Source organism: Parus major, chromosome 3, assembly GCF_001522545.3.
Source record: "Parus major isolate Abel chromosome 3, Parus_major1.1, whole genome shotgun sequence".
Taxonomy (NCBI): domain Eukaryota; kingdom Metazoa; phylum Chordata; class Aves; order Passeriformes; family Paridae; genus Parus; species Parus major.
In genome coordinates this window covers 62,527,840-62,540,151 of record NC_031770.1, presented here as the reverse complement: position 1 = coordinate 62,540,151, position 12,312 = coordinate 62,527,840, and the positions used below count along the sequence as shown (strand labels likewise).

Below are 12,312 nucleotides of genomic sequence, written 5' to 3'. Positions count from 1 at the left end.
AAAGAAAAAGAAAAAGAAAAAGAAAAAGAAAAAGAAAAAGAAAAAGAAAAAGAAAAAGAAAAAGAAAAAGAAAAAGAAAAAGAAAAAGAAAAAGTATTCCTTAAAGTAATTTTTCCAGGCTGGTTTCAAGAAATGTGAGGAATATTGCAAGAACACCATCCTGGTGTTTTCAGCTCTTTAGCAGAAAGGAGGAAAGCATCCTATAATAAAATTTAATAATCCTAAAGAATATCAAGTTATTCCCATTTATGTATTACAATGAGTAAGTCTTCTTTCTATAAGGCTCAGATAGCTGTTTTTAACACAAGTCACCAAACTGAATATTTGTTAAAAAGAAAACAATAAGCAATAACAGTTTGGTTATTAAGGGAAAATTACAAGGAATACGTGACAAATGTTTTCCAGTTTGAATCCAACTTCTTCACTCAGAGGCTGTCATAATAGAAATAGCAATTCAAAAGCCACAAAAATTCAGACAATCATAGCATAAGAAACTACTATTTGGTAAGCAATTACAAATAAAAGAAAATTTTAACAACTACACTCATTTACTTGTGACTGCTGCTCAGGAATGCACCTGAAGTGCAAACAAATTTCAGCAATTAAAACTGAACCACACAACAGCAAAAAAATTCCTTTGAACGATTTGGTAGCCAAAGATTTTTTCACTTGCTAAAACATCAGGAATTGAAGCAAGTACTTCCTCCCTTGCTCTTCTCTTCCTGTCAATTTCTGCCCTGTTATGTAATGTTTCAGTAACATTACAGTATGACAAAGTGACCAGACAAAACACAGGGCAGATGGGGAAGGGAAATCACGTGGAAGAGAATCTTTTATAAATATCACAAATTTTTGCCTTCACACTTGCTAAAAAGAAGAATGTAAGTCTTTGTGCTTAGTGGCCCTGTGCAACTGACATTTAATTACATCTTATTTATTCAATAGAAAAGTTGAAGGCTGAGGGTCTCTGCAGGAGACCACAAACTGTTTTCTTAAGTTCACAACATGGCCCATAGATACTTGCTATTCAAAACAACATGTTTGGGTCAAAAATTAAATTATTTATTTTTCAGTAAATTATTTTCAACTCCTTACGTTGTACAGTCTGTTCATGTTTCTTTATGTACTCTTCATGCAGTACAGTCATACTACTCTCATTCTCAGAAACTACAATGCTTAGTGGGAAGGATGGGAAAAAGGAGAAAAGATTTATATGTCCATTACAAATAAACAACAAATACCACCACCACTTTAAGTTTATTCCATATATCTAAAAACATCCTCTTCAAATGACATTTTTCTAGCATTGTATAGACAATGCATAGACAGGGAAAATAGAGCAATTATGCCATGAAGACACTTCCTTTGTGTCTTATTTTGTGTCTTGAGCAACAAAAGAAAATTAAGAATGTTTGGAAAGTAACTCTCAAAGCTACTTTCAAAGTGTCTGTGTTGCAATGCAATTAATTACATATCTTTGCAAAGACCATCCAAGTTCTCATATCCATTTTATCAAGGGGTCTGTCAGATAATAAGTTATTAAAAGAAAAAGGGCTAGAGATGTTTGAGTAGCAGAATTAAACACTAGAAATAACATAGTTATTACAGCCATGAGAATTCAGATTCTCCTTAACAGTTATTTTTCAGGCATTGGGGCACTTCCCCAGAAAGGTCTGGAGAAGGTAAAATACATATATTTTACAAGAGTCAATATGCCTTTTCTCAAAATAATTCTCAACAGTGAGAAAAAGACCACCCAGAAGATTGCTCCATGTGAGTGTCTGCAGTCCCAATTTGCCCCCAGATTTTGCTGAATACACAAAAGAAATCAGCCTTTATCAGTGTTTTAACATAGAAAAAAATAGTATCAGTACAAAGTCAGTAGTACATGTCCCTAATAACACTTTCTTAGTATAAAATATGATGGAAATGTGTCAAATCAATAGCACTAAGAGGGCACGCTCATTATAGTTAATATCATTAAATGCGAAAATATCACCACAGTAAAAATATATATAAGATTAAAGGAATAGAACTGGTTAAGAACAGTTATATCTGTCACTTGTCAAAGTCAGTGCTCTTTTTGAAACAAAACAACCAAGCCCATTGAATGTGATCTTTATTCTAAGAAAATCAGTTCTGCAACAGAAGGTGAAATTTATTATTTCTGTCTTTTAGCTTGAGTGTGGTAGATTACATCTAACAACCATTTAAGGAAAAGATTATGTATTTTGTTAACTGGCTCTTGCATTGTCTAGTAAGAAGGTTAAATGGATAAATAAGCATTATTCCATAAATGTATATTTATGGAATATTGTTACGTTCCATGTTATGGTCACTGCATACAAACCACGAAATTCATGGATAAATGTGTGAACATCCTCAATGTGACATTCCCCCGAAAGTCATTAAAAAAATTCTATTTGTTAGACAGTAAAATCATGCAAGATGTAACAGTGCAACACATATGTGGTAATGCAGACACTTCCAACAAAGCATAGCAATAATCAGAGCACACAGGCTTTACAATTTTGCTAGCATTGAGTTTTCAAAGGAGTCCAGTACCGGCATGATTTGTTTTATTACTGAAACATAGGAGCAAATGGATGAATCATTAAAAAAATTATATATAAGAGAGACCAGAAGTTATTGAATTTTTTTCTCAGTGCAGTAGTAATTACAGGAGGCTACAGTGGTTTTGGTGGGCAGCAAAATTGAATTGGATTCTCTGGCAATAGCAATTCAATTCTGACAGTGTCATGGTAGAACACACTGTGTGCTGGTCATGAAATTTAGGGACGTTGACATGACATTGTCAACTTATTCCTATGTCCAGTACATTCAACTACTGTAATTTCAGTGTATCACAAGAAAATCATTGCTTCTAAATAACTGTCATTCACCTGGTTTAAATTTTACATACAAACACATTGGTATACACAAAAAAGGATAAAACCAAAGAAGAAGAAGAAGGAATAAGTAATCAGGAATTCTTTTATGTTAGTAAGAATGGATACAAAGTAACAGGAAGTTAATACCATAGATTTATTTTGCTGTAAAGGCATGGGATAGAGAAAGAAGGGGAGGAGAAGGGAGAGAAGGGAAACAGTATATGATAAGGTGGATAAGCAGCCAAGGGAAGGGATGCTAGTGCTTGAATGATGCAAGTGATTTCTTCATTTCAGTTATCATTCTAACTGAAATCCTTATTAAGTAAAGGTTTGGGGATTTTGGGGTTTTGTCTAGCATTATGTTCACACACTTGTCTTCCTCAATGAGAACTCCTCTGCTGGGAACAGCAGGACTTCTTTTATGACAATAAACACCAGTAAAGGATTTTTGAAATGTCAGTGTTGAACTCTCTGATAAACTTGAGCTGCTGGCAAACCCTGGTAGAACCAAATTCACCCAGATTAAGAACAGGCACTTGAGGCTCTACCTTCTGGATTTAGCTCTAGCTATGTGACATAAAGCATAAAAGGGAAGTAATTCAGATTCTGAAGGGATGAGTAACCCATTAGAGAAGTTCATTTCTGATTTACCATGGAGCAAATATGCTCTTTTCTAAGTGCTTAACATTAGAAAATATCAGATGTGTGCCTGTGTGCTACTTACAATGAAAAAATGGAGCTAAATTAGAATGTCTTCTTCACCCTGAATTTGCACAATTCTGGGAATAAGGAAAGACAGGAAGAAGCTGCAGGAACTCAATAGACTGGTTTCTTAAAATATTTCACAACATCTGCTGCCACTGATTAAAAAAATTGTATAACACAATGTAAAAAAATTGTATCACATAATTAGGATTTTTCCACTGGATTTCACTATACTGATGATAGTCTGGAGACATGAACTCACTCCAATATCAGGATGCCTGCTTTTAGCTGATAATTTTTTAAAAACAAAACCTATGCTGATGAAAAAAATATGACAGCAATTACTTTCCTAAAGCTGAAGAAGGATTTGAAGAAATGGCCATTTATCTGAAACAAAGATAAATAATCTCTGACTCAGAAAGCTGCTGAAGAATTACATTTTGTATATAACTTTACTTCCACAAAGCATGTCATGGGAATACATAATATGTACTTTTTTCCTCTTCTCTTGCAATGTGATTTAAGAAGATATGCCAGTCAAACTAAAGGGCAAAATGAACATAACAATGTTCACTAAGATACTAGACATTTATGTTTTGTTTGTGGTAAAATCATTCAGAGCCTTATACAGATATATTATTTCTTCATTTATCGTGGAATAAATTTCCAAGATATTATAATATAATAATGTAATATATATTTACAAGTGTTTGCAGCCATTTAGTTTAGTTTTAGAAAAATTTTTTGACCCAGTTAAGGGGAAAAAAATGAACTCATTGTTCAACAGGCATAAATAACATTACTAATAGAATTCATTTTTCAAATTTAGGCAAAACAGACTCTCTCTACTTGGCCTAAACCAGTGTTCTAAATAATACATTTTTTCATAGTATTTTTTCTTTTCCCATAGGCTGTAGCCCTTGTATATTTAGTTACACCAATCTGTTGTGCATTTATAGAAAACATATATGTTTCTTTAATACTTTACTAGACAAATAAATTTTGGGATTAACATAAGAAGGAATCAATTAATGAGTTAATTGTAAAAAAGAACCAGCTTTTGATTACCTTTTAGCATTTTTAACTTTTTCTTATCCTCCAATTATTTTTTTTTGAAATATCCTTTATTTCTGAGATTTCTCTCTATGAGTTTTCTCTTATTCTCTGGTATAACTTTTTCCATCCTCTTTTGACATAGAAAACCACTCCAAACTCCTAGGGCACATTGTCAAGTGTAGTCAGAGAGGTCTAATAATGTTTGTAGACCAAGACTTAGGGTGGACTTCAGGCACCTTGAGCAAGGTTTAGGTTGAGTACCAGTGCCTACATTTGAAGTCATGTTCACAAGGCAGATATTCAATGACAGCAGGAAATACCTCTCTGCTGTAAACTGCAGAGCTCTCTGGATGTTAAACCTGGTGCTGTGCATATGCATGAGGCACATGAGCCATCTCCATGCATTACTCTTTGTGCCTGGGAGCATAAAAATTAGTCCGCAATTATTTTACCTGTTAAACATTTTGAAGAATTTTACTGAAAGAGGTTTCTGAAACAGAAACAGACCTGTCAAATAGATGTCTATATGCCTCTGATACCAATGACTTGTATTGACAGATCTGGAATTGTGCAAAACAGAGAGGAACAAGCAGCTTGCACTCCACTTACATTATTTTGTAACTCGGAGACCCGAGTGCCCCCCTGGAAAATAGGACCTATAGAGCTGAGTCTTTCTATTGAAGAGGGCTTTGAAAGAATATCATTCTAACTCCTTAGAGACTACACAATAACTACAAAGGTATAAAGGAACAACCATTGTCTCTACCATTTTCAAAGCAAAGTACCTACAGCTGCATTTTGTCAAGGGCCTGATGGAGATGGCTTGGATGTACTCAAAACATGTCTCTGGCAGACAGGGATTGTTAATCATGTTTCTGGATCCTAAGGAAGTTTTTGTAGGAACTGAGCACTACTTCAGCAGTTTTCCCTCTTCCAAAACCAGGGATGTAGGATGCAAAAAAATCTGTGCTTGCGCAGTAATGTGTCTTATATAAACCTTAAGCTTTATGGAACCTCTTTGACAGACTGCTTTGGACACCAGAATCTTCTAAAATAATGTTTTGGCTCTGACCTTGTATTTTAAACTGGGATTTGATTGGCAAGGACTCATTCTGCTCATTGATCTTCAGGATTTATCCCTTACAGATTTTAATAAGATCCTCTCAATGGAATCTCTATAGCATGTTCATGGTTGTGGCACAGCTCAGGTTTGCATAATAATCAAAAGCTCTCAATAGCTAATAATGTTTGAGTGTTATTAATATATAGCTAATATTTTGTTATTACACTAAACTGAATTTAGTTGTTAAACTAAACTGAATCACCCCTTCTTTTTTCACTGTGTTGATAGCTGTGAAAACTTATGACTGCTTTCTGGGTAGGTGGCCTTTAAACTGATTCCAAATAACTCTTGTCATAAGGCAAAGATGATTGAGATTCAATGTCAGAATTCCCAATTGTAAACATATCTGGACAACAAATAAACTCAAATTAAGGTAATTAAATTACCAAATATAGCCAAAAGTAAAAAAGATTAATTTAGAGTTAGATAGGGATAGATGTTGAAGTATCTCCTGTAGAAGAAATGTCATGAACCCAAAGTGCTTGTAGATTCCCACTGTGACGTTTTTTGTTTTGAAAAATAGAACTTAAACCTTTAGGCATTTAAATAGAATCTCCAGAACTCATAATTTAAATTATAATATCACTATGCTGAGAGGCTATTTATAAACACATTATTAACTTAAAACCTGATATTTTGTTCTCCTTTTTGTGTGTTTTTACAGATTTTGAGTTTCAAAACTTATAACAATCTATCAGAAATTTTACAATGACATTTAATCAGTTTCAGGACAGATCCTAAAGTTTTCATTTTACCTAGTTACTAGAATATGGCTGAAATTTCCCACTTGGATGTCTTTTCTACATAGAAACAATCAGCAAGATTAATTCAAGGTAAATTAAAAAGAGATTAATTAGTCCATTTAAAATGTTGTGTAGATGCTTATTCAGAATTAAAGTGGCCTCAGTAAAAATTTCACAGTAGGTTAAACAAAATTAAATCAAGGTCACTTTAGTTCTTAATAAATGACCACTCCAGCATTTAGCATTGGTTAACTGTGCTTTTTAAAAATATGTATCTTCTAACAGGGAAGTATTCCTCCAAGCCTTCATTTAGACGAGCCTGATAAGATTTAGTCTCCAAGTATTTGATTTAGAGTCGACTTCAGAATAATGGAATGACTAACATGTTGCTGGAAAGCCTGCATATACAGGCTTGGTCCTTATAATTTTGACCAACATGAAATGTTGAAACATTCCAGTACTTGCACTGAATAGGGGATGTTCTGCATGGGCTCTCCTGCAAGCAGCTTTAGTGCACAGTTCATCCTGTTCTCATGCTGAGTTCTTGTACTGGAGTGAGATGAACGCCCCAGAAAATCTTAATGAGAATAACCTGAACAGACACAGGTCTTGTGAATAAATAAGAACAGATCTTTTACAATAAATTCTGAAACTTCTCAGAATGTCAGTTCCTTCTAATGGTATTCTAGAAAACAGCAGACTTTGTTATGTCCAGAAAACAACACAATAAATATTAGTGATTACTGCTGAATTCTGGTGAGAAAATTCTAGTCAGTATAATTTTATGCAGCTGAATTTCTGGAAGAAACTGCTGAGAGTATACCAGAAGCATCATACATCTGAGAAACACAGGCTGGGTTGCAAGGAGAGCAGAAAATAGAGTATCTGCAGGTTCATCACCTCTCTATAAATGAGAGATACCTGCACTGCAGAGATGAAGTTCTTGCCTTCTCTTTTGACTATTGTGCAATATTTTAAAAAGTCATTCAATGCTTCTATATTATAGAATTTAAACAATGTTTGTGCTTAATGAAATTGACAAAACTTGCTACTTCAGAACAATGAAAAAGATCATATTTTACTCTAAAGTCTTCAAATGCTCCAGAACCAAGGAAAAAATGAAGTAGTCTTACTCTCTTTCAAAATATTTACATATGGGAAAAATCCCATACATTGCCCTGCTGACAAGTTTACATCCCCTTAGCACTGATGAAATCTCCTTCATAGTCTCCCAAGTGGCTGCCATATCAAATCTCACATCAAATAAAACTTTCTGCTTTATTTTTTAAAAAAAAAATCATCTTTGCTTTGAAAAATATATTACTACACAGAAAGTGCAAAGCGCTAAAACAACCCCAGTAATAAACCAATCCCCACAGGCTTAAAAGACATATAATGAATTCACTCCCTGTAGTTTTTGAGGTTTTCATGCGGTGATTAATGTGGCATTGAACATATATTGATAATATAATTAAATATTGCTCTTTATGCTAAAAAATATTTGAGAATTGGTATTGTATTTGAGAATCTCTATCACTGCAGAAGTAGATGAAAAATCTAGCTTTTCCTTCCACACAAGTTCTTGCATAGTACGTTCATATAAGCAGTGTTCCAACTCTGCTTAATGTTAATTTCAGTTTTCAAGGAAGTACAAGTTCTTTAACTAAACAGTGGGCATAACAGTTCCCACATCAAAAAAAGTTTCAAACTTCTAATAATGTATGAGGGTAGATGCACAAATTATGTAACTCTGTTTAGGACACATCTATTTACAAGGAAGTTATGAGTGGTATGGCTTCACTTGACCTTGAGAATAATCCACACTTTAATTAAAAAAAAAATATGTATAAGAATAGTATAAGTTTCATTTATTCTCATTTTCGTGCTCTTGCAACACAGGCTGTCTTTATTTCTGGCACACTTGCACATCTGTGGGCAGTAAAAACGTCAGCCCCTTCAACTAACTCTATTATAAATGCTATGTGCATTGGTTCCAGAGTTTTCATCCAAGAGGGCAGTTGGAAGGTAATGAGAATAAATATAATCAACTTTTGATCTATTTAGATTTTCTTTCTCTGATATGAGCCTTGAAACAAGCTAGAACGTGTATAAGTACAGCTGTTCATACAAAAAATACAATAGATAATACTCACTAGAGAACTGAATGTGTACACTCCTTAAATTTCATTTCAAGAGTCAAAGAAATTACTTCTGTGTGCTTCCAAATACATTTGTTATAAGATGGAAGTAAATATGGAGTTCACAGAATTCCTGTTTGTTTGTTTTGTTTTTTGTTTTTTTAATTTTTTGGGGGTTTGTTTGTTTTGGTTTTTTTTTGGTTTTTGGTTTTTTTTTTCTGTTGGCAAATTTCAGTCTCAGTACAGGGTGTCAACTTTGGCAATTAGGAGAGGAAAAAGAAGAGGGAAGCATTTATTTGTTGTGTGCAGATCTACAGGAGAGTGAAATTTAGTGTCTACTGCACATAGCACCATTATTTATGAAAGGTAAAATAGTGCTTAAAATTCTGTTCAAATGTGGAGCATGCTAAAATTGCAGCTATATACAGATTTCAAAATCACTTATTCTTCTGTGAATCTGCTTTTTAATATGACGGAAAGGTTGAAAAGTTCTGAGTAAAATCTAAGTACATGGGAATCTATTCAGCTTTTGAAGGCTGAATGAAGATTTAGTATTCAAAGTTTTACATTAATTTAGAATATGTAAATACTTTTCTATTTCCATTTATCAGAAAAAAAATATTAGTATTCAGTGCACTGGGAAAAAACTACTGGCTTTATCTGCATACAGAATAGGCAAAAGTTTTCAAGTTCCAATTCAAGTACACATGACCTGGGACTTGATCTAAATTTTAAAATTCTCAATATGAGCAAATAAATAAAAACAATGATGTTCTTCTGGATACCTTTCATCCATTGTCTGAAAGCTAATTATTCTTTTCAGAGGACAAAAAATATTTTGAAAACCCTTACATTGTAGGTTTTGTTTGCAAAACCAGTTATGAAGAACTGATTTTGCACAGAGCTGCTTATGATCTGAGAAACATCCAGTCAAGAATAATTACCCAGTGATAATGTACAATTAAATTAAACAATCATATTAATTTATGTAAATGAAAGCCACAGAAACACAGTTTTTGAATGATATAAAATTTGTGGGAGGGTGGTGGTCAGGAGAAAGTCCAGGGAGAGAAAGTTTTTAGTACAATCTTGTTTTACTCTAAATTTGGGATTTTGATGCATAGGAGAATTGTTTTCTGTCATGGCAAAATCTTTAGTTTACTGTACTCGTTGTATATTATGATTAGCACTTCCTGATCTATAAAAAAATCTGTGTTAATTAAATAGCAATAAATTTTTGACAGCATGGATTCTACCTTCTGTATCTGTCAGTTGATAACATAATAATCAAGGGGAATTAAAGTCTATATCTGACTCCATATCTCTGTGTTCCTGATTAAAGAAAACAAGATTAAAAAAATCCAAGCTGCTCTTTTATGTAAATGTAGTTGCCTTTATAAAACAAAGTAAGCCATGTGTGTTAATACTTTCGTATAATACACGTGGTAACAAATCCAAGTTATATCTTAGGATTTAATTTGTATTTTCTCTTGAAAACAGATTTTCTGCACTTGTTATATACTTAAGTACCTTTTTTTCATTCTGTGGTTTAAAGTTTCTATATATGGATAAATATATATTTCTAAATAAATAGATACATATAACTGCACATATATTACACCTTTTGTATCATGGATGTAGGACTCCAAATCATTCTGCTTACAGTAAAGAGGTGAAAAAAGCATGTACAACAAAATAATCTGGATTATTAGAAGTGAAATACTTTCCTCAGTAGGTTAAGACTACAAAGTTGCATTAGGAGGAACCATATTCACATGTAGTTCATATTTTTTGTGTAAACCAGTTAGACCTCAGGTGAGATTAAAGACTTTGATCCTTGTCTGTCATGAAATAATGCAGTTCCTTTGAATTCATAGCTATTAATTTAACTTAGAGTCAAGAATCTGGAATATGCATTTTCTTTTGCTGTAAACTAGTAACATGATTACACAATGGAGGGAGATTTTCTCCTGAGATGCCCATCTTTATTCACCATTTTTGCTGGAGTGGAGTTAGGGCAGACTGTGATGGAAGACAATATTTATTAATGTGAGAGAAAACAAATTGAACACATTCCTCCCTATGTGACTTTGTTATAGGAAATAATAATTCTTCTATGAGGAGAAAATATTTGTTTAAATACCGTGCTTCCAAATTAATTACAGACCTCTTGTTTTATAAAGTAATCAGTTGAATATACATTTAAAAATTTAGGAAGGTGGTAAAGCAGTACCACGTCAGCAATTCATTCTTCACAGGAACAAGATTTATGGATTTGATTTGCCTGGCTTGTCTCACATCTTGTCCCATAGACTTGAATTAGAAATGCAAAAATACTGTAAGTGTGATCTCCCTTAAAAAAACAAAATACCCAAAACAAACCAAACAAAACCAAACTACAAACCAGAACTTGCCTGAATCCTTTACAATAAAGGAAAATCATGTACCTGATGTCAAGTTTTGATGTCGTGGATCTTCTTTTACTGGTGGGACACATTAAAAAAACATAGATAATAAATTAATCTACAGTTTCAGGTCAAAATACTGAAATAAATTTCAATAAGAAATATTTGTTTCTTGGAATCATATCTCAGCCAGGGATTTCTATAAACCAGATTTTTTTTTTAAGCCTGGCTCTCCTAGTGAATAATTTAAACAGATAAATAATAATAAATAATAATTTAAACAGATAATTTTTCTGTCCAGCAAAACCATCTAAGAAACTTCTTCTAGACAGTAGTTTAGTGAACTTGTACCAGTGATGCTGTTATCATTTGAGGTTCAGGATTTCAATATACAAATTTTATACACAAGTCACTGCATTTAACCAATGTAGAGAAGATATTGGTCTTCAATCAATTAATAAAATACTGTAATTTATTGCTATTAATTATCTTTAGAGGTATAGCATAAACCATTTCTCCATTTGCATATTACTGTGAGAAAACAATCAAGGCAGTGCTGTGTACAAGAGGTTAGACAGAATATGGGGGATCATGAAGTCTGTCTTGTGTAGGAAAAAGAATGCTTCTCGTTATCAGTGTAGTTATTTTACAGCATGAAGCTGGTGACCTAAGGCATCAGACAAGCTGTGGAGATGAACTTTGCACTGTCTCAGTAGGGAGCACAAGAGCAGACTGAGCGGGGACTGCTAATCCTCGGCTCTGGAGCTGGGGGCTGCACAGGTCACTGCTGTGCCAGCCAGGGAGGGTCACAGGGAGGGCACCGCTGCAGCCAGATTGGATGTGCTGATGGATCCTTGACACCCATATGCAAAGGAAGCACCAGACATTCAATTACTGGGGATTTATGCACGATTCCATCGTTTTGGCTTACTTGCATGTATGTAGAAAGACTAAAAAACTCCTCTTTCTAATCCCATAAAAATCCCCAGACCTGAATGTTTGGATTTTTATTGCTGTTTGCAGAGCTTTTAATCCCTTTATTACCTTTAGTTTTTTCATCTTTCAGCTGTTTCTTCTCAGTTGGTTTTTCTACAAAGAAAAAGTAGCACAGTTAAAGTTTGGTAAACTGACTGTTGAATAGATTTTACCTAGAGTTTTCAACTAAAATTATTTTAGAATTAACACAGATATTTTAAAGTTTGTCTCAAACAACAATATATGCAAATTTTCAATCTCATAGTATTTTTATTG

The 12,312-nt window shown here is 33.5% G+C and overlaps 1 protein-coding gene across 1 annotated transcript in view; it reads right to left on the bottom strand.

Moving 5' to 3' along the window:
• The window catches only part of LOC107202466, a 65,770-nt gene that overhangs the window by 12,943 nt on the left and 40,515 nt on the right, over positions 1-12,312 (bottom strand). The window contains exons 13-14 of the mRNA XM_019005882.2: positions 12,106-12,150; positions 11,104-11,139 (exon numbers count right to left, since the gene is read on the bottom strand). Of these exons, the coding sequence (XP_018861427.1) occupies positions 11,104-11,139; positions 12,106-12,150 (81 nt within the window). The remainder of the gene's footprint in view (positions 1-11,103; positions 11,140-12,105; positions 12,151-12,312) is intronic.